Source organism: Antennarius striatus, chromosome 11 (assembly GCF_040054535.1).
Source record: "Antennarius striatus isolate MH-2024 chromosome 11, ASM4005453v1, whole genome shotgun sequence".
NCBI classification, from domain to species: domain Eukaryota; kingdom Metazoa; phylum Chordata; class Actinopteri; order Lophiiformes; family Antennariidae; genus Antennarius; species Antennarius striatus.
The window spans coordinates 11768003-11792500 of record NC_090786.1 but is presented as its reverse complement, the minus strand read 5'-3'; the positions used below and the strand labels follow the sequence as shown (position 1 = coordinate 11792500).

At 39.9% G+C, this 24498-nt stretch overlaps 1 protein-coding gene across 1 annotated transcript in view; it reads left to right on the top strand.

Annotated features, from left to right (window-relative positions):
• LOC137603525 (exportin-5) overlaps positions 1-17065 on the top strand; it is a 17773-nt gene extending 708 nt beyond the window's left edge. The window contains exons 2-33 of the mRNA XM_068327077.1: positions 1-85; positions 162-234; positions 952-1089; positions 3363-3545; positions 3717-3743; positions 3858-4043; positions 4880-4956; positions 5039-5083; positions 5199-5289; positions 5386-5469; positions 5909-6034; positions 6116-6206; positions 6293-6421; positions 7270-7385; positions 7468-7623; positions 7848-7889; positions 7971-8060; positions 8175-8374; positions 8470-8572; positions 9096-9277; positions 9454-9554; positions 9636-9732; positions 9834-9970; positions 10125-10222; positions 10302-10348; positions 10701-10810; positions 11694-11753; positions 11829-11923; positions 12004-12111; positions 12633-12770; positions 13505-13669; positions 13921-17065. The exon at positions 1-85 is cut by the window's left edge and continues 37 nt beyond it. Of these exons, the coding sequence (XP_068183178.1) occupies positions 1-85; positions 162-234; positions 952-1089; positions 3363-3545; positions 3717-3743; positions 3858-4043; positions 4880-4956; positions 5039-5083; positions 5199-5289; positions 5386-5469; positions 5909-6034; positions 6116-6206; positions 6293-6421; positions 7270-7385; positions 7468-7623; positions 7848-7889; positions 7971-8060; positions 8175-8374; positions 8470-8572; positions 9096-9277; positions 9454-9554; positions 9636-9732; positions 9834-9970; positions 10125-10222; positions 10302-10348; positions 10701-10810; positions 11694-11753; positions 11829-11923; positions 12004-12111; positions 12633-12770; positions 13505-13669; positions 13921-14067 (3527 nt within the window). The 3' untranslated portion in view covers positions 14068-17065. The remainder of the gene's footprint in view (positions 86-161; positions 235-951; positions 1090-3362; positions 3546-3716; positions 3744-3857; positions 4044-4879; positions 4957-5038; positions 5084-5198; positions 5290-5385; positions 5470-5908; positions 6035-6115; positions 6207-6292; positions 6422-7269; positions 7386-7467; positions 7624-7847; positions 7890-7970; positions 8061-8174; positions 8375-8469; positions 8573-9095; positions 9278-9453; positions 9555-9635; positions 9733-9833; positions 9971-10124; positions 10223-10301; positions 10349-10700; positions 10811-11693; positions 11754-11828; positions 11924-12003; positions 12112-12632; positions 12771-13504; positions 13670-13920) is intronic.
• Positions 17066-24498: the final 7433 nt, after the last annotated feature.

Genomic DNA, 24498 nt, shown 5'->3' with positions numbered 1-24498 from the left:
TCCCATGTGGCTTACAATTAGCCGACAGAACTCAGCCAGCTGTTGTGAGACACTTTGGTTTGCAAATACTGGAGCACGTCATCAAGTGAGTGTAACACAAATAACAAAATGCTGACATGATACAAGAAGCATATTTGTAAGAAAGGTTCTCTTTCTTGTAGGTTCCGATGGAACAACATGCAACAACAAGAGAAGGTCCAGCTGAAGGAGTGTGCCATGCGGCTGCTATCAGATGTAAGTGTGAGAGCGATAGCCTGTAAACAAAAAGCAATTCAATGTAAAAGTTCACTGGAAAAATAGGTCTTTTATTTAATTTTTGCAAAAATCAATTGAAACGGGAACCATTTAGAATAATGCAACAAATATGAATATAACACTAATGTAACTCCTACTGACCGCTGCTCTCAAAAGGATTCAACGCCATTATGAGAAGTGTCTCTAGTACTTTGTGGAACAACCATTTGCTGTTCCGACCTACTGAATCTATGACCATCCCTCATGTGCAAAAGCCTCCAGTTCTGTCGTGTTCCTGAGTTCACATGGTGCAGCTGCCGGTCAGGTGACTGTGACAGTCTCTAAAACTAAGGTTTGGTGGGCTTGGAGAGTTTTTGGATCATTGGCCTGTTTAGTGAAAGTTTAGTGATGACCAGGCTACAGCATCCTCACAGATTGCAAGATGGTTTCATCCAGGATTTCAAAGTAATTGATCTGCAGTTATCATTGAAATGTTTTTTTTTTTTAGTCAAAACCTTGTGAAATCTGTTTTTGAGGTATTAACACTCTTTAATCTTCATCTGTTTAGCTCAAACAGCTGATGAAAATATTTGTATATAAATTAGACATATTACAGACTGATGAATTTTACTTCCAACCTTATCCATTTATCTAATGATTTAAATAAAGCTTAATGTATTGTAGATACTTATTTGATGGCTTATTTGACTCTCTTAGGGTACTCTTTCTATCCTGGAGGAGGAAAGCCACATCAAAGATGGACTGTCTCGAATCATAGTGGAAATGATAAAGAGAGAATGGCCTCAACATTGGCCTGATATGCTGAAAGAAATGGAGGCTCTCACAAGCCAAGGGGTGAGTACTTCATATACTACCCCTAGCAAAAAGTATGGAATCACCAGTCTTGGACGAGCACTCACTACATTTTATTATGTAGAACAAACTTGGATAAAAACCATGAAAAAGTAATGAATTTTTTAAAAGTACAACTCCTTGGCATTAAGAAACACTAAAAGAAATGAAGACAAAACATTGTGGTGGTCAGTAAATGTTACTTTTATAGAGCAAGTGCAGGGAAATAAATATGAAATCACTCACTTCTGAGGAAAAAAATTAGAATCAGTCCATTTTGAGTAGAAAATAAGGACACACCCAGTCAATTTCCTTTCCTTAATTGGGCACCTACCTCAGATTGGATCTATTCGTTAGTCAGCAGTTAAAAACAGTGCAGTTATCTCACCTTGGAGGGCTGCTGGATCAAGTGGATTGGCAAGAATCATGGCTCCAACAAGACAGATATCTCTTGAGACCAAAGACAGGATTATCAAACTTCTTGAAGAAAGTAACTACACGAATGGTTGCCAAAGATGTAGACTGTTCACAGTCAGCTGTATCGAAGATCTGGACCAAGTACAAACAGCATGAGAAGGTTGTTAAAGACCAGCATACTTGTAAACCAAGGAAGACATCTACAAGTCAAGACAAACAACTAAAGGCCATACGTCTTGAAAACAGAAAATGCACACCAAGACAAATGAAGAAGAAATGAGAGGAAGCTGGAGTCAGTGTATGTGACAGAATTGTGCAAAATCGCCTAAAGGAAATGGGATTTTCATACAGGAAAGCTAAAAGGAAACCGTCAATGATTCTTAAACAGAAAAGAACAAGACTGCAATGGGCTAAGGAGAGGCAATCATGGACTGTGGATGACTGGATGGAGGTTATCTTCAGTGATGAGTCACAAATCTGCATTGGACAAGGTGAAGATGCTGGAACTGTTATTTGGTTCCGTTCCAGTGAGATTTACAAAGAGGACTGCCTAAAGAAAACACCAAAATTCCTACAGTCCTTGATGATATGGGGCTGCATGTCAGGCAAAGTCACTGGGGAGATCTTTGAATTTTCAATAAATGCACGAGTTTACATTGACACTTTGGACAACTTTCTTATCGCTTCAATTGACAAAATGTTTGGGAATGAAGAAATCACTTTCCAAGGTGACAATACATCATGCCACAGAGCAAAAACTGTGAAAGCATTCTTTGGAGAAAGAGACATCCAGTCAACGTCATGGCCTGAAAATAGCCCAGATCTCAACCCAATTGAAAAGTTGTGGTGGAATAATGGTCCACAGCAAGGCTCCAACCTGCAAGGATGATCTGGCAACTGCAATCAAAGAGAGTTGGCACCAGATTGATGAAGAATACTGTTTGTCACTCATCAAGCCCATGCCTCAGAGACTGCAAGCTGTCATAAAAGCCAGAGGTGGTGCAACTAAATACTAGTGATGTGTTTTGATTGTTATTTCTTTGTCTGTTTTTCATGATTCCATATTTTTTTCCTCAGAATTGAGTGTTTCCATATTTATTTCCCTGCACTTACTGTAGAAAAGTAACATTTACTGACCATCACAATGTTTTGTCTTCATTTCTTTTAGTGTTTCTGAATGCAAAGGAGTTGCACTTTTGTAAAAAACAAACAAACCATAATCTTTTCATGCTCTTTATCTGAGTTTGTTCTACATAATAAAATGTAGGAGTGAGTGCTCGTCCAAGACTGGTGATTCCATACTTTTTGCTAGGGGTAGTAGTTCATAGAGCTGAGTGACATTATTTTAAAACAGGACAGCAGTCATCTTCAGCTTACAGGTAATGAATCATGATTTTATGTTTAAGGAAGTTTGGACTGAGGTCACATCTTTGTGTTTCTAAAAGGATTCAAGAAGATGAAGTCTGTGTGTGTTTATTGAGTGAGCACACTGGCAACATCAAATAAGATTAAGTTGTTAAGAGGTTGTAAATGTTTTAAGGCATTTTATTTTTGGGTGATCTGTCACTGCATAGCGGTGCTTCTCTTTGCCAGGTCGTGTGATGTTTAAATAGGTTTATGGAGTTACGGATCTTGCAACTAAGGACCAGCAACTTTTGGTCACTTTCATCTTGTGTTTGATATTGGGCAGTTTGTCCAGTGGTTGGTTGTGTCAGCGTTCAGTTTCTATGAACATTAACAAAATATATCTCCTCTTGTTAATTTAAGAGATCAAACTCTTTTCTTTGGCGATTGGAGCTTTCTCCCCCAAATAGCGAATGAGAATGAAAGTGAACTAAATTCTCTTGTGCCTTTAACAGGCGGCACAAACGGAGCTGGTGATGCTGATCCTGCTGAGGCTGGCTGAAGATGTTATCACCTTCCAGACGCTGCCAATCCAACGACGCAGAGACATCCAACAAACACTCACTCAAAACATGGACAGCCTCTTCAGTTTCATGATGGCCATTCTGCAAATTAATGTCGAGGACTACCGCAAACTGGTCGGTGTGGCCGTCACTTTAGTTTTGTGGGAAAATGCATTATCAAATTCACTTTTTATATTATTATGATGGTTTTCAACTGTTGATGCACAATTATTCACAAAGAAAACTTTTAAGTGAAGCGATGATAAGATGTGGTTTTTTTTTGTTTATTATTATTTTCAAATCCAGAACAAGTTGTTTGGGCATGAACTGCAGGTAAGAAAACTTTGCTACATAGCTGTACCTAATCAATTACGAATGACTTTGATTAGTTGTGCATTACTGATTTCTGTCTTCCCTCCTTAATTTATTTTACTTTTGTACATTTAGGCCAGAGGTCACTGTCGAGTCGCTGTTGCTACTCTGAATACACTTGCAGGCTACATAGATTGGGTGTCTCTGGTGCACATTACCTCCAGAAACTGTCATCTACTGGAGATTTTGTGTTTGCTCCTGAGTGAACCGGAGCTGCAGCTGGAAGCAGCAGAATGTCTGCTCATCGCCATTAGCCGCAAAGTGAGTCACAGGGAACTACATGAACATAATACTTGCCTAAAGAGATTGTTTCAGTCCCTTTTTTTTACATAGTGACAGAACCACTGCATAGTTTCGTGAAAACACCTCAAGATACAGTGCGCCCTCACTCATTCGTGCATCAAAGCTCGCAACTTCACGTCATCACAGATTTTTGGTAGGCAGTCATGTGATACCGTACGCGCATACTATTGGCTGATGGCATCTGGAAGTGCGTTCGGTTCCGTTAGTCTCGGACTTCCGTGAGACACAAAAGTGCTTTAAACAGTATGGGGGGGTCATAAATGTTTAAATTTCCGTAAATAATAAGATAGTTTGTTACATGCGGAATTCATTAATCGCGTGTGGTTCCTGGAATGCATTAATCGCGAGGAACGAAGGCGCACTGTAATTCAAAAGTATTTTTTTGAAGCTTTGACCATGAGTCATGAAAAGACCAAACAGATCCAGAGCATGCTTCACTGTGTATTCATAGATGTCCCGAAATGATTTGGATTTCAGCAAGTCATAAAGTTAATTTGCATACTTAATGATCATTGAGTGGTTTGTAATAATAATAACAAAAAATAAGAATCCTAGACAGAAATGAAATCGTCTCTGTAAAATCCGCCAATTGTAGAGCAGTATAACTTTGTAACATTGTCTTTTATTATTATTTTATTTTTTTTGCTAATGGAATATGAAAGCATTGTCATTCATGTCAGAATGTCTTATTGGAGGAGTTGTTCACCTCTATGTTCAGTTAAAACGCACACAGTGGATGTTCATGTTAGAATAACAGTAATAAGCTGTGGATGATCAGTTTTATCTCACTTCAGGGCAAACTGGAGGACAGGAAGCCATTCATGCTGCTGTTTGATGACGAGGCCATCCACTACATCCTGTCTGCAGCACAGTGAGTTCAACCGTTTCCATCCAACAACCCTCTTTAAAGACTTGAACCAATTTCACTTATGGTTATGGTCTGTTGGTTACAGGTCAGCAGATGGACTGGCAATATGTAGGAAATCCTCTGAATCCCCGTGAGTGATTTAACACGTCTGCATAATCAGGAGCTCACAGATAGTTGTCAGTGGACAAAGTGTCTTCATCTGGTTTTGACTTAACCTCCTATTCTCGCTGTAAACTACATCTTAGAGCGGTGGAAGTGGTGGAGCGGCGATACGTCTTCTTGAAGAGGCTGTGTCAGGTCTTGTGTGCACTGGGAGTCCAGCTCTGTTCTTTAGTGGTGAGTTTGGCTCTGTGTTGTCGGGTTCTGGCTCACATGATGTAATATCCCATGTTGGGGGTGTTCAGAAGTTTCAATTTCATGTTCTTCCCACAGGGTTCAGAAGTTGAGGCTGAAATACCTGCAAATCTCAACAAGTACGTGGAGGCCTTGTTAGCCTTCACCACACATTCCAGTCAGGTGAGAGAGAGAGTGTGTGTGTGTGTGTGTGTGTGTGTGTGTGTGTGTGTGTGTGTGTGTGTGTGTGTGTGTGTGTGTGTGTGTGTGTGTGTGTGTGTGTGTGTGTGTGTGTGTGTGTGTGTGTGTGTGTGTGTGTGTGTGTGTGTGTGTGTGTGTGTGTGTGTGAGTGAGAGACAGAGTATTATCTCAGCCAAATAAAGGAGGGGTGCTTATATTTTGGGAGTCATAAATGTTTTCTTGAATTTCCATAAATAATGTTGACATAATCTGAAAGAAAACTGGCTTTTTTTAATTAATGATGGGTGTATCAGAAACCACCCAGTGCTTTGAAACTGAAGTAACACCTTCTGCTGTTAACACTTTGTGTGACATCTTGTACTTTCATATACTGAAGTCGATACTTGAGTCTTTTAGTCTTTTTATCTTTCTTTATTTGCAGTTTCTAAAGGCTTCCACTCTGCCTACTTGGGCATTTTTGTTCCGACACGAGACTCTATCAAAGGAAGCCGTTGTTGTGAAGATGGCCATCAAATACCTCAGAGCGTGTATGACCAACCTAGTCAAAGTGAGGCGGTATTGTCTGTGCTACCTTTCTTAAGGCTTATGGATGCCAGAGTTGTTCAAGTTTTGTTTGCTTTCTCTCCAGACTGGATTCCCTTCTAGAGACGATAACCCCAGCTGCGAGTACTCTCGTGTGGACTTTGACAGCGACGAGGACTTCAATTCGTTCTTTAACTGTCAGTGTTATGGCTTCAATCTCACTATGCTTATGATCAGTTCTCTTTATTAATTTTTGTCCATGGTGTGTTTTCTTGCTTAACAGCTTTTCGGGCGCAGCAAGGAGATGTTTTGAGGTGTGCATGTCGCATTGTTCCTCTGGAGGCTTTCCAGATAGCAGCAGAGTGGTTAAAGTATCAGATCACCAGCCCTATTGATACTGGGAATACGACATGTAAGTGTTTGTGCTCGATCTTTGTACATTGTCACATATTAGCTGTGAGAGATAATTTGGGTTGCTGTTGGGGATGGGTTTTTTTTGTTTTTGCAAATCTTATAGACAGCAATTTTCTGTTGAACAGTGGAATTCCACTAATTTTAATACACATTGATCAGTTCTGTAAATCCTGTAAATCTGTTGGATGAATATGAATCAATATAGACAAATAAGAACGCTCAAAGCATTTCACTTCACAAATTCACGGCAAGCTGGCAAGATGGAATTAAAGATGAGGGCAGTGCAGAAGTTACTGCAAAGAAGTTTCAAATAAAAGGACAAATTATCAACTATAAATAGTGTAAATGTGAACATAACCTATGGCTAGAAATGTATTCTTAAACTGAAGAGAGTTGAAAAAAGAGCATTGAAAAAAAGAAGTGACTAAATCTATTTTTAAAATAATTTAATTATAGCATAATTATAATTATAATTATGGTTTTAAATTACTGAAAAGCTCTCAGCTTTATAATTTTCTTGTTGCCATCCCTGAAACATGTGGTGCATTTGCTTATAAGATGACAAGAACTCACCGTTTTTAGGAGTGGATTTAGGTTTTTATTGGAATCCTCCCCAGTTTGAGAAAGTAATGGTGTGCGAGGAAGCTAGAGGTTGAATGATGAGCGCCGTTAAAAGGAAGCTGCAACCAAACAAATACATTTCTTGTCTGAACTTAGACTTAATAGAGCAACACTTGAGATCCAATATGAAAAAAATGTTCATTTTTTTTATCTGCATGTTGATGTTTAACTGTATTTTATGCACCTTTTAATGATGTTAACGTTTCTCTCATTGTGCTGCACCAGCTAGAGCTGCCGAGGGCCTGTGCTCTTTCCTGTCTCCGTCAGTCGTCCAGTGGGATGCAATGACCGTCTTCATGGAATGTGTGGTCGCACAGATGTTTAAAAATGTGGAGGAGGAGGTAACAGGAGCAACGACAAGGACCATAAATCTGTTGTCCGATTAGTCATTTGAAAGTTTTTTTTTGGCATCTTACTGTGTAGGTATTGCCTATAAATCAGGGCGTGGAGCTGCTGCAGGCCTTGTTGGAGTACAGCACCAAAGACCCGCTCATCCTCTCCTGTGTGCTCACTAACATCTCTGCCCTATTCCCGTTTGTCATACGAAGGCAACACTTCCTACCACAATTCCTGTACAAGGTCAGATAAGTTGTCCTTGATTACTGCATGTCAGTGATTTTAATGCATTTACATATATTATTTGTGTAACCCCTGGAAATTCATTACGTGAACACCAGTACTTTTAAGTTTAAGTCACAAAACAAAATAGTGGCTGATACGATTCCCAACTGCTTCACCTCAAATGCTGTTAATAAGTCTTGTGTGTTCATCATTAACGGTCAGGTATTTGTTTGTTGTTATAGCTGTTTAAAGCGGTCACATTTGAGGTTGAGCAGTTAAACAAGGTGAGCTTCCGAACACAAAACATTTTTTTTCCCTAATCCAAAATATATTCCTGTACTGAAGTTCTTTCTCTTCAACTCCAGGCGCCTCGGACCCGAGCTGTGAAAAACATAAGGAGGCACGCCTGTTCTTCCATAATCAAAATTTGCAGAGATTACCCACAATTCATCTTGGTGAATATCTTCGTGTCTCTGTTCAAGTGTAGTATAAAGTACAGCTCCTATAACACAGTACTGGTGAGAAGGCAGGAGTATATGTTTGACTCCGTTGGTTTTTTGCCTCTGCAGCCTTGTTTCGACATGTTTTACGATGAAGTGAAGAAGCTGTTCTCTGGCGACAGCATGCCGACCCACCTGGAGAAGTGCTCACTGATGGAGGCTCTGGTGCTCATCAGCAACCAGTTCAAAGACTTTGCAAAGCAGAAGGCTTTTCTAGATGAGCTGATGGAGTCAGTGATCAAAGAATGGACCTCGGAAGAGATGAAGCAGTGTGTTTTACATTTTTCTTATTTCTCTTACATAATTTTTTGCAATATTTAAATATATCCTGTAAGTTTGAACCTTAACTGTTTTTTTCTGCCAGTGTCCTTTCGGACCCTGCTGTGTTCCTGGCCTTTGTAGGAGCAGACCAAGTTCTCACAGAGCAAAGCAAAGATGTAGACGCAGCGGGCCTTAATAGGGGGAGGGTAAGTGTGTCAGTGCAAACTGAATGACAATTTCTGTATATGGGTTATCAAAGAGGATGTTAACAAATTAGTCAGTGTAGAGGTACCTAGTTAGTTTTTGTTCACTTGCAGATTGATGAAAAGTCACTGTAATGTGTGGTTGTCAAAGCATTGCAGGTGTGACTTACCAGAAAATGTAAGATACAGACAGATTTATCACTGAATAACAAAAACATTACATATTCTGTGATGCAATATGTGGTCGGCTACCCTCCTGCGGGTGATGCCATCTTACTTCCAACCACCCAATCAATTGTGTTTGAATTTTTTGGAGGGGTTTGTTAATGTTTTATCAGTTAAGTAAAAAGACGAGTCAAGAGCAGTGCTCGAAACTTTGAGGATCACTAGGCTCAACGTAAGTTTGAGCTTAAAGCTAACATTGCTAACATGATGGTTTACCAGCATGAACATCTGAGATGTTTCATGCTGTCGTTGATATAACACAGTAACATTCATTAAACAGTTCTCTTCCTCTTTTCTCCAGGTGAGTTTCTGCTTGTATGCCATGTTGGGGGTAGTAAAGCGAGCACACTGGCCCGCAGACCTGGAGGAAGCTAAGGCTGGCAATTTTGTGGTCGGCTACACTCCTGCGGGTGCTCCCATCTACAGAAACCCCTGCACCGCCCACTTTCTGGTTTTGCTACCAAACCTATTTACGGCTATCAGGTAGGGTTAACACTTCTGATCAGTGTGTTCAGATTTATTTCCAACAAAAGGTCTGATGAGCATTATATTCCCATATTAGGGTATTTGTATATGAAACATTTACCGAATCATTTTTAGGTGTAATTATTCCTGACTTTAAACTGATCTGAGACCAGTCTCTTGTCCTCTCGCTGCAGGACTCTCAACAGTCTGTTCCTGCCAGAGAATACGGCTCGTCTGAGCGAGACCTTCTCCAGGGCCCATGATTTGATGGATGCAGATAAAAATGTATCTCTTGGTACGAGGTTTCCAAACAAGCATTGGTCTCATTGGCACCAGATGAAAAGACCGTTAAAGCTTCTCTATGTGCTTTCTCCAGGACTCCCTCAGCATCCTCTCGATATCTATGACGCTCCTGTGTGCAGAACCAACCTGGAGCGAATGCAGGGATTCTTCACCTCACTTTATGAAAACTGGTGAGAACTTTGCTGTGACTGTTGTACGCTTTTATTTTTATGTTTGTATCTCACATGCTGATACAGATTGTATTGTATTCTTCCGCTCTCCACCTATATAGCTTACACGTCTTGGGAAATGCAGGCCTGTCGCTGCAACAGGAATTCTACAGCATTGAGAGGTTGGCTGAAGAAATAGCTGGCTCTGCTTTCACATCCCTCGACCATGTACCCGACCACAGACTTCGTCCTATGATTCATATCCTTATCCATTTGCTTTTGCTTCATGTAACTTGCCAAATATTTTCTATTGTCCTGTTTTAGTCTGTTTTGTGTACAGAGTTTTATTTTCATACCCTGCATGAATTAAGGTGAGCCATTGCTGCTGCTGAAATTTCCTTAACAAGTGCTACGACTGTTCCTGAAGCAGTTGGTGCAATCGTGTCCTCAGGAGCACTATGATCGTGTGCTGTGCCCCCTGCTGGGCCCTCTGTTCTCCTACATGCTGCAGGTCAGGACCTACACACTCCCTGTTTTGTCTGTAATTCATTTCCCTATTTCTCAGACTTACTGCTTGCTTTGTGTTGCAGAGACTCAATGCCAAGTGGCAGATTATCAGCCAGCGGACATCCATGAAGTAAGTTGTAGTGTTTTTTTATTTCCTGGTGTTTGTCAATTATGAGACAAGTTTAAGGAATGACATTTTTAATGATTTTTTAAAAATCAGGCAGTATCTTTTGATTCTTGTCATGGCAATTTATGACATATACTCTGGGATGATTGCTCTGTTATTTCAAAGATGAAAATCAATATTCCATTGTTCATGAAGCTACACTAATCTTTGTCCCTTGTGTTGAGATGCTTTCCATGCATTTAATTTTCTCCAGAAACCTTTTTTTCTTTGAGTGAATTTATTGAGATTATATATATACTTTAATTACTGTTTTTTACTTTGAACTTTTGAACTTACACTTATCTTGTGTTTTCAGTGATGATGATGAGGAGGAGGAGGTAGTCTGTCAGGGAAGCCAAGTGACACAGGAGATGTTGGAGGAGCAGCTGGTCCGCCTGCTCACCAGAGACGTTCTGGATCTCGTCTGTAAATCAAGTTTCATATTTTCAATGAAGTACTGCTAATGCAATCAGATGCAAGAATAGATGCTAGACACCAGTGTAATGTCCCTCTTTAAAGTCACTTTGAAGCGAGGTGTGAAGGAAAGTTCATTTGATTTTTGGTCCTACTAACACACTTCAGTCTATAGAAGTTTTTTCCCCGCCTGCCACACTAAGTCAAAGCGGTTTCAGAACAAATTAAGAAACATCTGCCAGATGCTGATATTCTAAGAGAAGACACTGATTGGTGTATCTTGCAGTTGATACCAGTATCTGTGAAATTTCACTGTTCTCAATCCTGAATTGGAAAGTACGGTGTAAACATGTATATACTTCAACTGAGACCTTTACAGTGCCTTGCGAAAGTATTTGCCCCCCCACAAGAACTTTTTGAAATTTTGCCACATTTCAGCCTTCAAACTTAAAGATAACAAATTGAAAATATTTTTCAAGAATCAACAACATGTGAGACACAATTGTGAAATGGAAATGGAACCAAATGTATTCAACATTTTATATTGTGTTTACAAATAAAAAACTGAAAAGTAGGATGTGCAAAAATATTGGTCCCCCGTTCTCTCAGCTCAGCTAAACGACTCCAGAAGTTCTCTGATGACTTCTGAATGATCCGATGTTGACCTAAATGACAACAATGACAGAGTGCACCGGTGTGTCATTTGGTCTCACATTTGCACATCCAGAGGACAGATTTAACAGCTACATTATGTTACCCAGTAGACTTGACCTTTTGAAGGCAGTTTATGGAGTGTAGTTGGTTCCAGCATTTCCAGATGTCACGAACAAAAAATATACACTTCAGGATAAGGATGACAGCTTGGCTTATTTCTTTTTTTCTCCTTCCCTTTTAGCTGTAAGCTGTATTTCCAAAAAAATGCCTGAACCATCAGCAAATAAGGAGGAAGTTGACGGTAAAAAATAATGAATAAATGAGTAGACTTTTTTCCTCTCGGAGAGGGTCTCATCATTTTATAATACCCTCACAGATGAAGATATGATGATGGATGCAGCACAGACCGCTTCTCCTGCCCAGCCTACAGACGAGCTGACCGAACTGGGAAAATGCCTGATGAAGCAGGAGGTCAGTTTCACACAACATTTTAGTTGATAAATAAATGGTGTCCGCAACTAATTTTCTTTTCTATTTGTTTTATTTCCCAGAATATCTTTATGACTTTATTGACCCTGTCATTCACCTCACTATCATGGAAGGACACTACTAGCTGTAACCGCGCTGCTTCTACGGTCTGCTGGAGCCTCCTACGACAGGTTGAACACATAACAAATGTTCAGCATACTGTTGGATCTTTTTTATTATTTTATCTTAGATTCTGGATATTTCTGCATTTTTGTCTACAATTCCCATGATACCCTCAAAAGCAGTCTTCGATTCCCTGCCCTGTTGTGTGGCTCTAAGCGTGAAGCCCATCTACAGTTTGCAGTTCTGTAAAAGATGTCACCTCCTGACTTGTCTTTTTAAAAATCTTTATAAACTCCTGAAACTGTCAGACTAAATTTTAGCGCACATTTTTAACGGGGACACAGTTCAGCATCAGATTTATGCTCCAGTGATAACTTCAGCAGTAGGATGTGTACAGTATGTATGCATCCTGTACAAGAACGTGGCTTATTTTTGTGTTTCACATACAAAATACACATATATTGGTGTGTTTAAAAGAGGAGACAAAATCACCAGACCTAATGTTACTCTACATCACTGGTGGCAATTGAAAAAAGTATTTTTAATTCTAATATGTCTATGTTTGCCTCTCATATCTTCTGTTTTTCAGGTCGTGGGGGGTAACCTCCTTCCGGAGGCAGTCACGTGGATCTTTGGTAGTGTTCTTAAGGGTCTTCAGGTCCACGGGCAGCATGAGGTCTGCAACGCCAGTCTCTCTCAACTCGCAATGCTGATCTACGAAAACCTGGTAAGACTAATGGAAGTACAGTAATCCCTTGCTTATTTATGCGGGAAGATGCGAGGCTTCCCTACATCGTAGATTTTTTTAATGGCTAGTCACGTGATACCGTACGCGCATGCATTCGTGTGTGCGCTGCGTTTTGAGACTCGTGGAACGCAGCACACTTCCTTGTATTAAAGAAAAAAATGTCTTTAATACAAAAGTGCTTTTAACAGTCTATAAGAGTGTGGGAAAAGGTAATACAGATATAAGGTGGTTTAATATCAGTATGAGGAGGGTTCATAAACCTTTAAATTACCAAAAATAGTAAAAGTTTGTCGCTATATCTCAGAATTTCATTTTTCACGGGTGGTCCTGGAACATATTAACTACGAGTAACAAGGGAGCACTGTATCTCTACTCTTTATTTTTCACTCTTATATCGAAGACCTGATTGCAAATAACAATTATCATTTGCTTTTTCTAGAATTTGCCTATGAAATGTCAGTTAATTCAAAAGTACCCATGCCACTCATTCAAAGAGAATGTTTTATCCAACTTGCATTTAAAAAATAAAATAAAAAAAAGCCCCAAATCAAACTTTGTCTGTGAACATGTTGAATTTTTAAATGACCAATAACTGTAATAATGATTAATCACTGAGCAACGACTATCAGCTAATTGTTTTAAATCCAAACTCATTGCACTGAGGTTATTGCAGGTGTAAAAACATCCTTAAACTGTCTATCCATCTGTCTTAGCGGCCTCGTTACATGGAGCTGAGAGCTGTGATGACACAGATCCCAAACATCAATGTGGAAGCTCTGGACCAATATGATCACAGACTCATAGATCCTAGTGCCCAGAAGGTTGGAGATAAGAAGAGAAAAGACCAGTTCAAGAAGCTGATCGCAGGAACTGTTGAGGTAACACCATTTAACCACTAGGGCGCAGTACTTCACTATTATAGCTCACGGGCAGCAGCTGCTCAAGTGGCGGGACACTGGCCTAATGCAAGTCATTACTCAGCAGTGCAATTCTCGCTGTGTTGTAAATCTTGTGCTAGCCAGCAAAAAATGTGCAGCAGCTCAACAGAGCCAAACAACCTAATGAAATTCTTTCTGGTAGATCTTCGGATCGCTCCGTTTAAGCTCTTCTCTCTGTCCCCTCCCAACAGAAAGCTCTGTGCCAGCAGTTCAGGAAGGAGGTTCATATCCGGAATCTTCCATCGCTCTTCAAAAAGCCGAAGCCAGACAAGGATATAGTGAACAGTGAAGAGTTGGGCCTGGCAGCTCTCTTTTCCCCAGAGAGCAAAAGCCTGTAGGAAAAAAGTAGTTTAAATGAATTTAATGCTGACTGAAGACAGAGTTATGTGTACAAGGAAAGAGTTTCCTTCATCGTCATCATCACCCAGCTGGGCACAATGCAGTGTCACCTGACATAACTGTCCACACTTATTTTAAATCCTTCATTTTTACCTTTACAGCATCACTTCCAGCCAGATGAAATATCTTTCCACTAGTCTTATGTACTAGCAAGTATCGTCACAAGATCATTTTTCAAGTCCAGCCTCACACTTCTCCATTCCTTGAAAATGCCAGTAATGGGCTTTTGAAATTTGAAATGTATTTCTATAAAAGAATGGTTTGACTGTGTTGAGTTGATGTTAAGATACAGCAGAGATTTTATACCTTCAAATAGAGTCTCAGACTTGACTTGGAGGGTTTTTCATTTTATTGGACAGGTATGGACCAGCAGACCAAGCATGTCATGAAGCTTTGGAATTATAGGAGCAGGTGTAGTTGGATATTCAGCATGAAAATTAAAATCAGGTTCAAACAAGCAATCCAGTACACCCAGTACCCATACTGAATAAAAAAGAGAATGTCTCTTGCTGACAGGCGTGTACTGAAAACATTTTTCTATTTTTTAGTTTTGTGTTAGCAGATATGTTGTGTGACCTCTGCACTGTTACATCCACGGTAAAGAAGAGAAATCTAGGCCACATACATGCACACATTACTCCGTTTACTGTAATTTGTATTGACTGGACAAGCTTGAATGCATTTTCTGATCTTTAAGGATGTGCTAATGAACTGAAGATATTCTGTGGGAACATACCCTCAGAAGAAAAAGCAGCAGCATTGTGGTTTTAAAGAATGGTAGTTGTAGATTCAGCACGACTTACATGACCCAAGTACTGAATGGTTTATTTACTGCAGAGCACATGATAATGCCACCACCTTTGTGCCAAAACACTTACAGTACTTGTGTGACTTGTAGTCAAAGGACTGCGTGTGAGAAGCAAAACCTTGTAACATAAAAGTTTCATAAAGACTATTTAAATGTGTACTTAACGACTAATGTGTAGCTGAAACCAAGTCTTTGTTTTGTAGCTGTTGGTGATGCTGTTTTTCATGTGTTTTTTGTGTTTTTATTGGTATTTCTAGCCATTAGAAAAGGATAAACCAGCACTACATTCCTTAGTTGTTTAAGGGATTGTTTAATAATGATTTGGATGTATTATGAAATCATTGAACTGTCATGATAGACAATGAGTTGGGTTTTTTTTTCAACTTTGTTGTGTAGATTCAGACCAAAATTAATGATTTTGGCTTGCAGTGAGCCAATTACATTTTATTAAATGTGTTTGAGTATACAGTATCCTTCAAATTCTGGATTGGTTGGCATCTTATTTGCCTAGGAACTGGAACATTTCTGAAAATTTATTTTTCTCAATGAATTTATTTCTCTTGTTTTTGAGATGATTTTTATGTTAAAATGTGACCATTTTTAAAGATGCCAGTTCAAACACTAAATATTCTGTACAGATACGGAAAGGTAATGTGTGGTTTCTATTTTTTGTCAATAAAAAGTAGTCACAATCTGTATTACAATTTGCCTAAAATTAATAATTGTTCTTCAAAACAAAGTTCAGAAAGAATTTTAAGTGCTACATATAGATATTCTTTTAATTTGCTTCTGTTAATATGCACCTCAGAGCTACAGTAGTGCTTGTCATGGTCCAAAAATGCCCACTCATTGGTACTAAACATAAAATCGTTGGGGGAAATTTTTACTCAAATTAGCTTCAGAGAAGAAAACATATTTTTAAATGTAATTTATGTGCTGGTGCTTACAACATACAATAATGCAAGTGAACCTTCACACCTGGAAAATGACAAGATAATTTCAGAAATATGCAAACCTAAGGAATTGCCCAGTTTGAGAACTTCAAACAGAAGCCTGTCACCAAATAAACTGCACTAAAAGTGTACTCTGGTACAGTGTGCACAGTGTACTCTGGTAATAATGCTTCATACTCTGGGGTCATGAGGGGATGGAGTATTGAAATGAAGGTTGGACTGAACTGCAGAAAACTATTCCAATCATGAGGTTACTGAACGCCAGTTCACCCACCAAATCAGTGGTGACAGTGAAGAGACATTCACAATCTGCTACCTGCCATAAATGTTCTATCGGCTGAAGTCTGACGTATTTGGCTCGTATCCGCTCAGCCTGAAGACTGATGGTGTGATATGTCAGGAGTAAATAAATGTAAGTTTGAGATCTGTGTTTTTACTTTAACTGTGGTAAACAAGCAGTTTTTTCTGCAATCTCCTAAACATTTATTTGTATTTATGCAAACTACGTAAATTCAAAGTTATGCTCACGCCAGAAAAACCTCTTCCCAGAATTGTATTTAACCAATCTTAACACAAAGGAGTGTCTATTTGTTACTTTACAATTTAGGGCTGGAGAGCAAAATGGAGACTTTAGTACTGTTTTTCTCCTCACAAAACAAACTTGCTGTGTATTATATAAATTTACTCTCTGATGCCCCAAATTGAAAGGTAATGAATTTGTGAGACATATTTCTTGTCAGATTTTAAATATAGTGCGCACAAACCTGAGTCAAATACATAAATGAATGAATGGTAATAAAATGTATTCACTACCTTCAAAAATAAACCGCTGAGTGGACATTTCTCAGGAGGTGAAATGCCTCCTGCTCTTTTTACATTTGGGGTCTTAAGCACAAATGAGTGGATCTGTGGTGTCCTTGAGGAATATTGTAAAATTACACAAAGTATTGAGTCAATAGTCCCTTCTATGTCCTGCCACACAGCTTCACATTTTATCAGGCTTGTGTTAATGTGTTGTACATCCAGTATGACACACCTCACGGCTACAGTGGGCCTTGTAGTGGTTTGTAAGTGTCCACTCACTGGTACTCAACATGTCCTGGGGAAAGTCTGTTCAATACAGCAGTGTCATTTGTTATAACTGTTCAATGACTTTCTCAGTACTGTACTGTGGGAATTTTGTTATGTCATTCCATGACTAATAAATATCAGTAGCCTTGTCATGTAATCATTTGATACTTGCATGGTGTCACAATTTTTGTTGTTGTTGTTGAGTGATTTACAAAATGCCATTTGTCCTGTCAAGACAGACTAGTGTTTAAATAAAATACAACCACTTGTACAGATTACACACAGCCCACCTCTATTTAGCTTAATCATGTGGATTTTAAAATTGTTTTTTGGTATGTAAAAATTTACAAAGAACTAAAAAAAACAGTTCAGTCAATTGGGAGGAATCGGGTACAGTATGACTGTAATTCTATCATGACGCAGTCATATATTTAAGCATCTTATTTGTATGATTCTTGATGCTGCGTCCACAAGATCCAGTTAATGTGTCCTTGAAGATAAAAATGGAATACTGAGGTAGTTTCTAGGGTGATTGATTAGAGAATAAGATGTGTAATCATGTCTCTTAACTGCTTCTTCATTCTAACTCTCCTGCACATCTGTGCATCATTTTCAAAATACTTGATTATCTTTAAATTTTATGCTTGGACAATTATTATACTGTGCCAAGTTCCTCTGATCAATTAACTTTTTTTGTTTTTACATCCAATGAAGCAGTGATGTATTGTAATTGTCAGTGTTCGTTCGTTAGTCCACCAAATACTGTATCTTCTCAACCGTTGCAGATAGAAAGATGAAATAAAAAGCACATTAGTCAGGCAGCAAAGGGGATGAAAATGAGATGATGACCTTGAGAAAACTAGGTCAAGGTCACATTTTAACTTTTTTAAATTAGGAACCGTAAGAAAGACGAGAAGGCCAGTCGGAGTAAGACCACAGATCAAAGCTAGTGCTTTCATCTATGAAAGTAGGTCAGAGCACTAGTTTTGATCTTTGACCTATTAGATCAGGGTAAAGTTTTGAATTCAGGGGTGTCGTGGGATGTTAGTCTCTGACTGCATTGTCTATCCTGAGATATTTTAGATAGATAGATTTTTCCACATATCTCAAGAACCGGATAAGATAGGAAGACGAAACAAAAGGCGTTATATTCAGGTAGGCAAGGGGATAAAAACTAAATGACAACCATGACCTTGAAAAACTAGGTCAAAGTCACATTTTCACTTTAATACCTTTTTAGGTACACATCTCTGAAATCTCATGAAAATAGAATGCATCAGTAACATGGTGGTTCATGGGTCTTTATGACCCTGACCTATGAAAGTAGTTCTGGGTAAAATTTTGAATCCCGGGGTGTCGCGTGACGTTAGTCTCTGACTGCCTTGTTTTCAATTGCATTTATGCTTTATTGCTAATATTCATATTTTTTTCTGCATGCTTACACACTACATTGATTTTACAGATGCTATTACGAAAGGCTTTACATTTTAAAAATATTTTTATAGTAAATAGTTTCTACTGGCATGTGTTGCAGTGGCCCACTACCAAATTAAGCATGCCATGATATTACTATGATATCAACACCATAAGAATAAAAAAAACATGACAGTCATTGATATGGCACAGCTTATAAAACCGATCATGAGCGTTTCACATCTAATGTGAACTACCTAACAATAATCACTAATATCGATGGTGGTGGTGCCACACAGGAATGTTCCATCTGTGACTGAAGCGTCATTTCCCGCACTAAAAACACTCGTTTTGGTGAAAATCTGCGGAGCCGCGTCAAACACACCAGTGTCTCGTTCACCACTATGATAAACGTGAGGGTCACGTCCACGTGGTTGTGGACAGACGGGACACGGGTGCGCGTCGGCAGCGCGTCGCAGTCCGTCAGAGAAGCCAGCGAATCAGGCTCTAATGAACGGATTAGAAATAACTTGTTGGTTTTCTGTTTGTTAGTTCGTGTTTAACGAGCCGTGGTAAACGCTGCTTACTGACCAACGGACGACCCTACAGGTAAAGTCTACAGGTGAACTCATACCTGCGGTGTTCCTGGCTGTGATTACAGTTTGATGCTCAGAAAAGACGGACAAGCGAATGTCGCGCCGCGTGGGCTTCCGTACACCTGGTGTCTGTAGTGGTTAGGGTTAGGGCCTATGTACGCATATTTCATTCTTTCATATTTCATTCTTTCATTTCTTTCAATAAAATGTAAAATACTTTGACTCGAGCTGAGCTGAATAGTTTCCTGACTCACTAAGGGGCATGTTGGTGATTAGAATTAAGGATCATTTGATTATGGAATCAAACAGGATGAGATATTTAAAGTCATCCTTATTCTCCCTATTTACCTCTTTGTATTATTCCTCATTTTGGTTGAAGTTTCTGTTAGTCGTCACTCAGTGGACCACCAAAGGTTATCATTAGAAGCTGTCAGGTGTGTGTCACTATTTGCCTGAGTCCTGCTGTTCCACTTTCACAGTAATCATTCAGGAAACATGAACAAACTGTAAAGAATTGTTGCTCTTGTGTGTGTGATCGCTCTAATTTCTGCTGTTGATGCTGACAAGTAAATATATTTTTCCTAGCAGTGTTTGCCGGTATTAAATTTCTGACTTGGTCGTAACACTGTTGAATAAACTCAGTGACCTACCCTCACTCCACATTGTAGTACATTGTAGGGTGAAAAATGTCAGAATCGTTGCAGTGAGTGACCGGGGCAGCTTCAGTGTGTTTGGCAGCTGTAAGGCTCTGGGTGTGTGTCGCTGGATCAGACACATGGCTGCTAAACTGAGTCGAGGTTACACCTCTCCACACTACAATCTGTACGGAGGATTACAGGCATTTTCAGATTACTGCTCAGCAAGACTGAACTGTCTGCTGCTCTAACCCCCCCACCACCCCCACCCCACCACTGGGGGTAACTACTTATTACTTATAATGTGCAGATAAGCACAGATGTATAGTTCTGATTTTGTGTATCACACTTCTAAAAGATGTAAATTGAAGATGGGATCAGTCACTTGATCGTTCAACTTTATTTACATCGCACAATTTCAAAGTGCTTTACAAACCATAGGTGAATCTAAATGACTTGAAATGCATTCATAGACTAAAATTCCATTTAAGAGAATAAGGATGAAAATTAAATCAGGTTTTCTAATGTTTTCTAAAGTATATAAATATAAAACCACAAAGCTCAAAAATTCCAGATTTTGTTTGAAATAAAGTAGAATGTTTTACTATAAGCTATTATCCTAGTTATGAAGTCACAAAAGTCTTTTGAAAATAAGGAGCAAATTGTAAACTGCAGAGGGTTTTTTTGGGGGGTTGGGGGGTACATGGGGTATTTTAAAATTAAAATGAAATCACACCTAAATTTGCTTTCAATGAAATCGGTGTTCAGCTTAAATGTCTGTAAACCAGTGGTTCTGTTTCATCCTGGTTTATCTGAAATTATTTTATGCTTTTAGAGTTTTATATCTAAAATTGAATTTTAAACATGACTGAAAATGCGTCTCATTGTACTCAACATAAAAATGATTTTAAAGACACTGTGGCACTATGGACTCTGTCAGTTTGGCTCTGCTGACTGTAAACAACTACATGATTAAGCGTTTTACACACACACACACACACACACACACACACACTGATCCAGCCCATAATGGCTCTAATCATGGATGTCTTAATCAAACTGAGCATAACATAAAGAATTGGCTGGCACCACAGATTAGTTAGCAAGGACTGGGAATGTGGGGGAAGGGGGATGTTCCTTAATATGGGATGACTATCATGGAAGTGCCAGTATGCCCTGTCCATCTGTCAGCACACTCGCCCACCCACCCACTGACACACTAACAGGTGTGTGCACGCAGATATATGTGTGTGTTTTCTGTGCACGCTCTCAAATTCTCCACCCCACCACTCTGGCCCTTCCCCTGTCCACGCTCAGCCTGGGCAGCAGATGGTGAGGGGTAAGGCTTGAAACCCCCCCCCCCCTCCCCAGTCCAAGCCATCAGCCCATCAGCCCCTAGTTTTTTCTCCCTGCAAACCCCACTACCCCACTCCACTCGTCTTTGTGTCGTTGAAGAGCTTGAGTGTTGAAAGGCGAGCCCCGGCTTGTACCCACCCCCCACCCCCCCACCAAATCCTTGGCTGGCTGCCATTGGTAGGACTCAGTCAGGTGTCCTAATGCTTCAGTTAGGGGAGGAAACGCTGGTTAATCTGCCCATCGCGTGCCACCAGCCATGGCCTGGCCTCTTTGTGTCTGGCACCCCTCTGATCAGTCCCTCCACCCCTTCATCTGTCTTTTCCTCCTTTTCCGCCATCCCAGTTTTCTCTCCTCAAGACGGTATCATCCTTTCTCAAACATCATCCCACTCTTTCTCCAAGGATGTTTTATTTAACTGCATTTCCTCATTTGGACGAACCTTTTCGCAGTCATCATACATCATCGATGATGGCTCTCGGTTATTATCATCCTTTCAGTCATTAACCCATTCTGTTTTTGTGCTGACTCGCTGTTGGCCTCGAATAAACCTTCAAATGGAATGTACAGAGGAGAAAAAACCCCTGCTATACTGAATGCTGCACCATTCTGTAACTTCTCCCCTGCAGTATGTCGTCTGGGTTTCAGAGCATCCTGTCTCGTGATGATGAACTTCAATGGTTATTTCATTTTGCATATCGCTGCCTTTTTGTGAATCCAAAATTATGGTGCATCATAGGGAAATGATGCACCAATTACCTCATGTATTCTCCTAAAGGAATACATGAGGTAATTATCTAGCATCAAATGCCTACCAAATTAAATGAATTTATTAATCAGTTTGAACTAGAAATTAATCAATTTGTTGTAAGATTAGACCTAAAATCCACAGTTGCGATAACTCATCTCTTATGTAGCTTTTTCAATGTTCTCTTATTTCAGTTTTCCATTTTCCGTCGTCAATCTTTCATACATTATTACTTAGACTTTCACCTATCTCATTACACAGCGGCAGTATCTCAAGCTGGACTGTTCTGATTAGGATGAATGATGCTAGGATGCTGCTTGGAGGAATAGATGTGACATCATTGTGTAACCAGAGAGGGTCATTACCATTTGGCCCCTGCTGACCTTCATTTTGATTGACCCTGGTCTTGGTCATTGCTTCACAACACAGGAGTATAAGGTCAGAGTTCAAAGTATCCTCAGCTGTGCTGTCATGGAAACAGCAGCTGTAGCTCTCCTGATGGTCAGCTTTAATCTCAGGATAGCAATTCATTTAGAACCTCACCTTTTTTTTAAATGTTTGAATTGTTTTGCATTGACAATTCTTAAAATACAGACATACAGTACGATGGCTGCTGTTGTGCCGATGGTTCCTGGTGTGTTCTAAGAGTATTGTCCTTGACTATTATGAACTGCTTGCTGCATTTTACAGATTAATCTTGTCCTTTAAAAAAAAAACTTTATCTGTGCATATTTGCATACTATGTTTGCATCTGGTGCATTATGGGCAGCAAGACATTGATCTCCCCTTCTTCAGTGCTGCGACCGACGCTTCAGAATTCACCATTGTGGTCAATCGAAATGCGCCCGTGGTTTGTTTTTCCACTTCCTGTTTGTGACCATTGTGAAGGGTTTCCTTGCTATCGCTGCTGGGAGGGGGGTGTAGAATGGAGGGAAATCAATACTTTCAATGTAACGTGTGGCCAATAGAACAAGAGAATGATTTATGTCGGGATGACTACTCTCCAAATCAGATGGGATACGCATTTGGTGGCTGAATCTGCGGAGGGGAGGAGGGTTGGTGGGTACAGCAACCCAGGGTAAGAAGAAGAACCACAAAAGGTTAAAGTGTGCGTCTCTGCTTTTGATCATGGCATCACTTCTGTTCTCTCCCTTCTGTCCCTCTTCTGTTTTCATCTCTCAAGCAAACAACGTTGTCTGACCGTCCCGCCTAATCTGACCGTTGTGGTGTTATGAGGCTAAACACGATGGGACATGCACAGAGTACGCATGCTCACCCCAGGAGTTTAGCAGGTTGTGGACCACCGGCCAGAGAAAGCATATGTGCCTGTCCTCTCCAAATTAATGGGAACATGCGGTAGGGAGGTGGGAGATGCAAGGTGGAGGGAGAGTCGAGGAGCCTCGCAAACAGATTCAGAGAGAAGCACAATAGAAGAGAAGCAGAGCAAGTCTTGGAAAGATGGAAGTGTGGAGGCGGGAAAGAGTGAGAGAAACAAGGACATAACCATAGAAAAATGTGTGTGTTTGCTTTATTGCAGTGGCCCCACCTACAGTACCCCTCCATCCTGTTAACGGAGGCAGAGTCCTAAGGAGGAGGGGTAGGATCCCCTCCCTCAGCCACTGATTCACACACATACTCGCTCTGCGTGGATCACACACACTCTGCTCTGTGAGGAAGCAGTCGCTGAAGAGCTCTGGATAGACTATGCAAGCTTCTGCAGGTGTCCCACCCTTCTCTCATCACATGGATGCTTTCGGAGGTACTATTCCAGTTAGTTTCTTTCCCTCCTCTGTCATTCAGCCCAAATCTTCTTTTTTTTCTCCATTTTTCTTTGCTCTTCCTGTAATTTCCTATCTTAATTTTACGAACTAATCTGTGAGACTGTGCTTCTCACACATATGCGTTTGAGTGAGATTGCATGTGCGTTTGTATAATTCTGAATGCGTGTTGCACAGTTGTGGGACCTGCTGCTACAGCAAAGATGGTAAACAACTTCAGTAAAGTACAGCCTAATGGCCACATGTTTCACATTGTGATTTTATCATCTTGCGAACCTTTTTGAAAGCAGCTGTTTTTTTTTATTTTTAAAAAAGAGTCTTGGTGCTTAATAAATTATTTACACTTGCATTTATTTTCATTGTTGCTCAACTCTTAAAGGTGGAGGGTGAAAAAGCTGTGTGTACTCTATTTTATTCGAATCAAGTCTGATAAAAATATAGGGCAGCGTCCAAACAGCAGCAGGAGTATTGGTTTTTTTAGGGAAGGGAAGGGGGGGTACTGGTGGGTGTGAAGGTTTGGGACGAACAGTGACTATTGGGGATTTTTTTTGGAGGGGAGGGTGGGGGTCATGGGCGTCACATTGCCAGGCCTTTGTAACAGTAACACATTTTTTTTTTTTTAAGTTGTGGCCATGCTGCTTATTGTTTGCATTTTTACCATGAAAAGTAGCTTTTTGTCATGGAACAATGCAGTCAGAGGCCAAGCCAAGTAAAAATGCATTATCAGAGAGAAATAATGGAGATGATAACAAAGTGTGTGTGTGTCCAAGAGAGCACATGTCCTGCATGTAACGTGCTGTATTGGCGATCACCCAATACAACCTCCTTCTGCTTCTATAGAAGTAGCTGAAAATGACACGACTTTCATATATTTACTTGACGCAGCTTGTTTTTCAATAAGTTCGGTTTCAAATTTTTTAATTCAACAATTGATGTTTTCCATTGCATTATACATTATATTATTACAGTGATGAATAAGCTAAAATTCTTGTCTTTTTTTGTGTGTGTGTGAGGT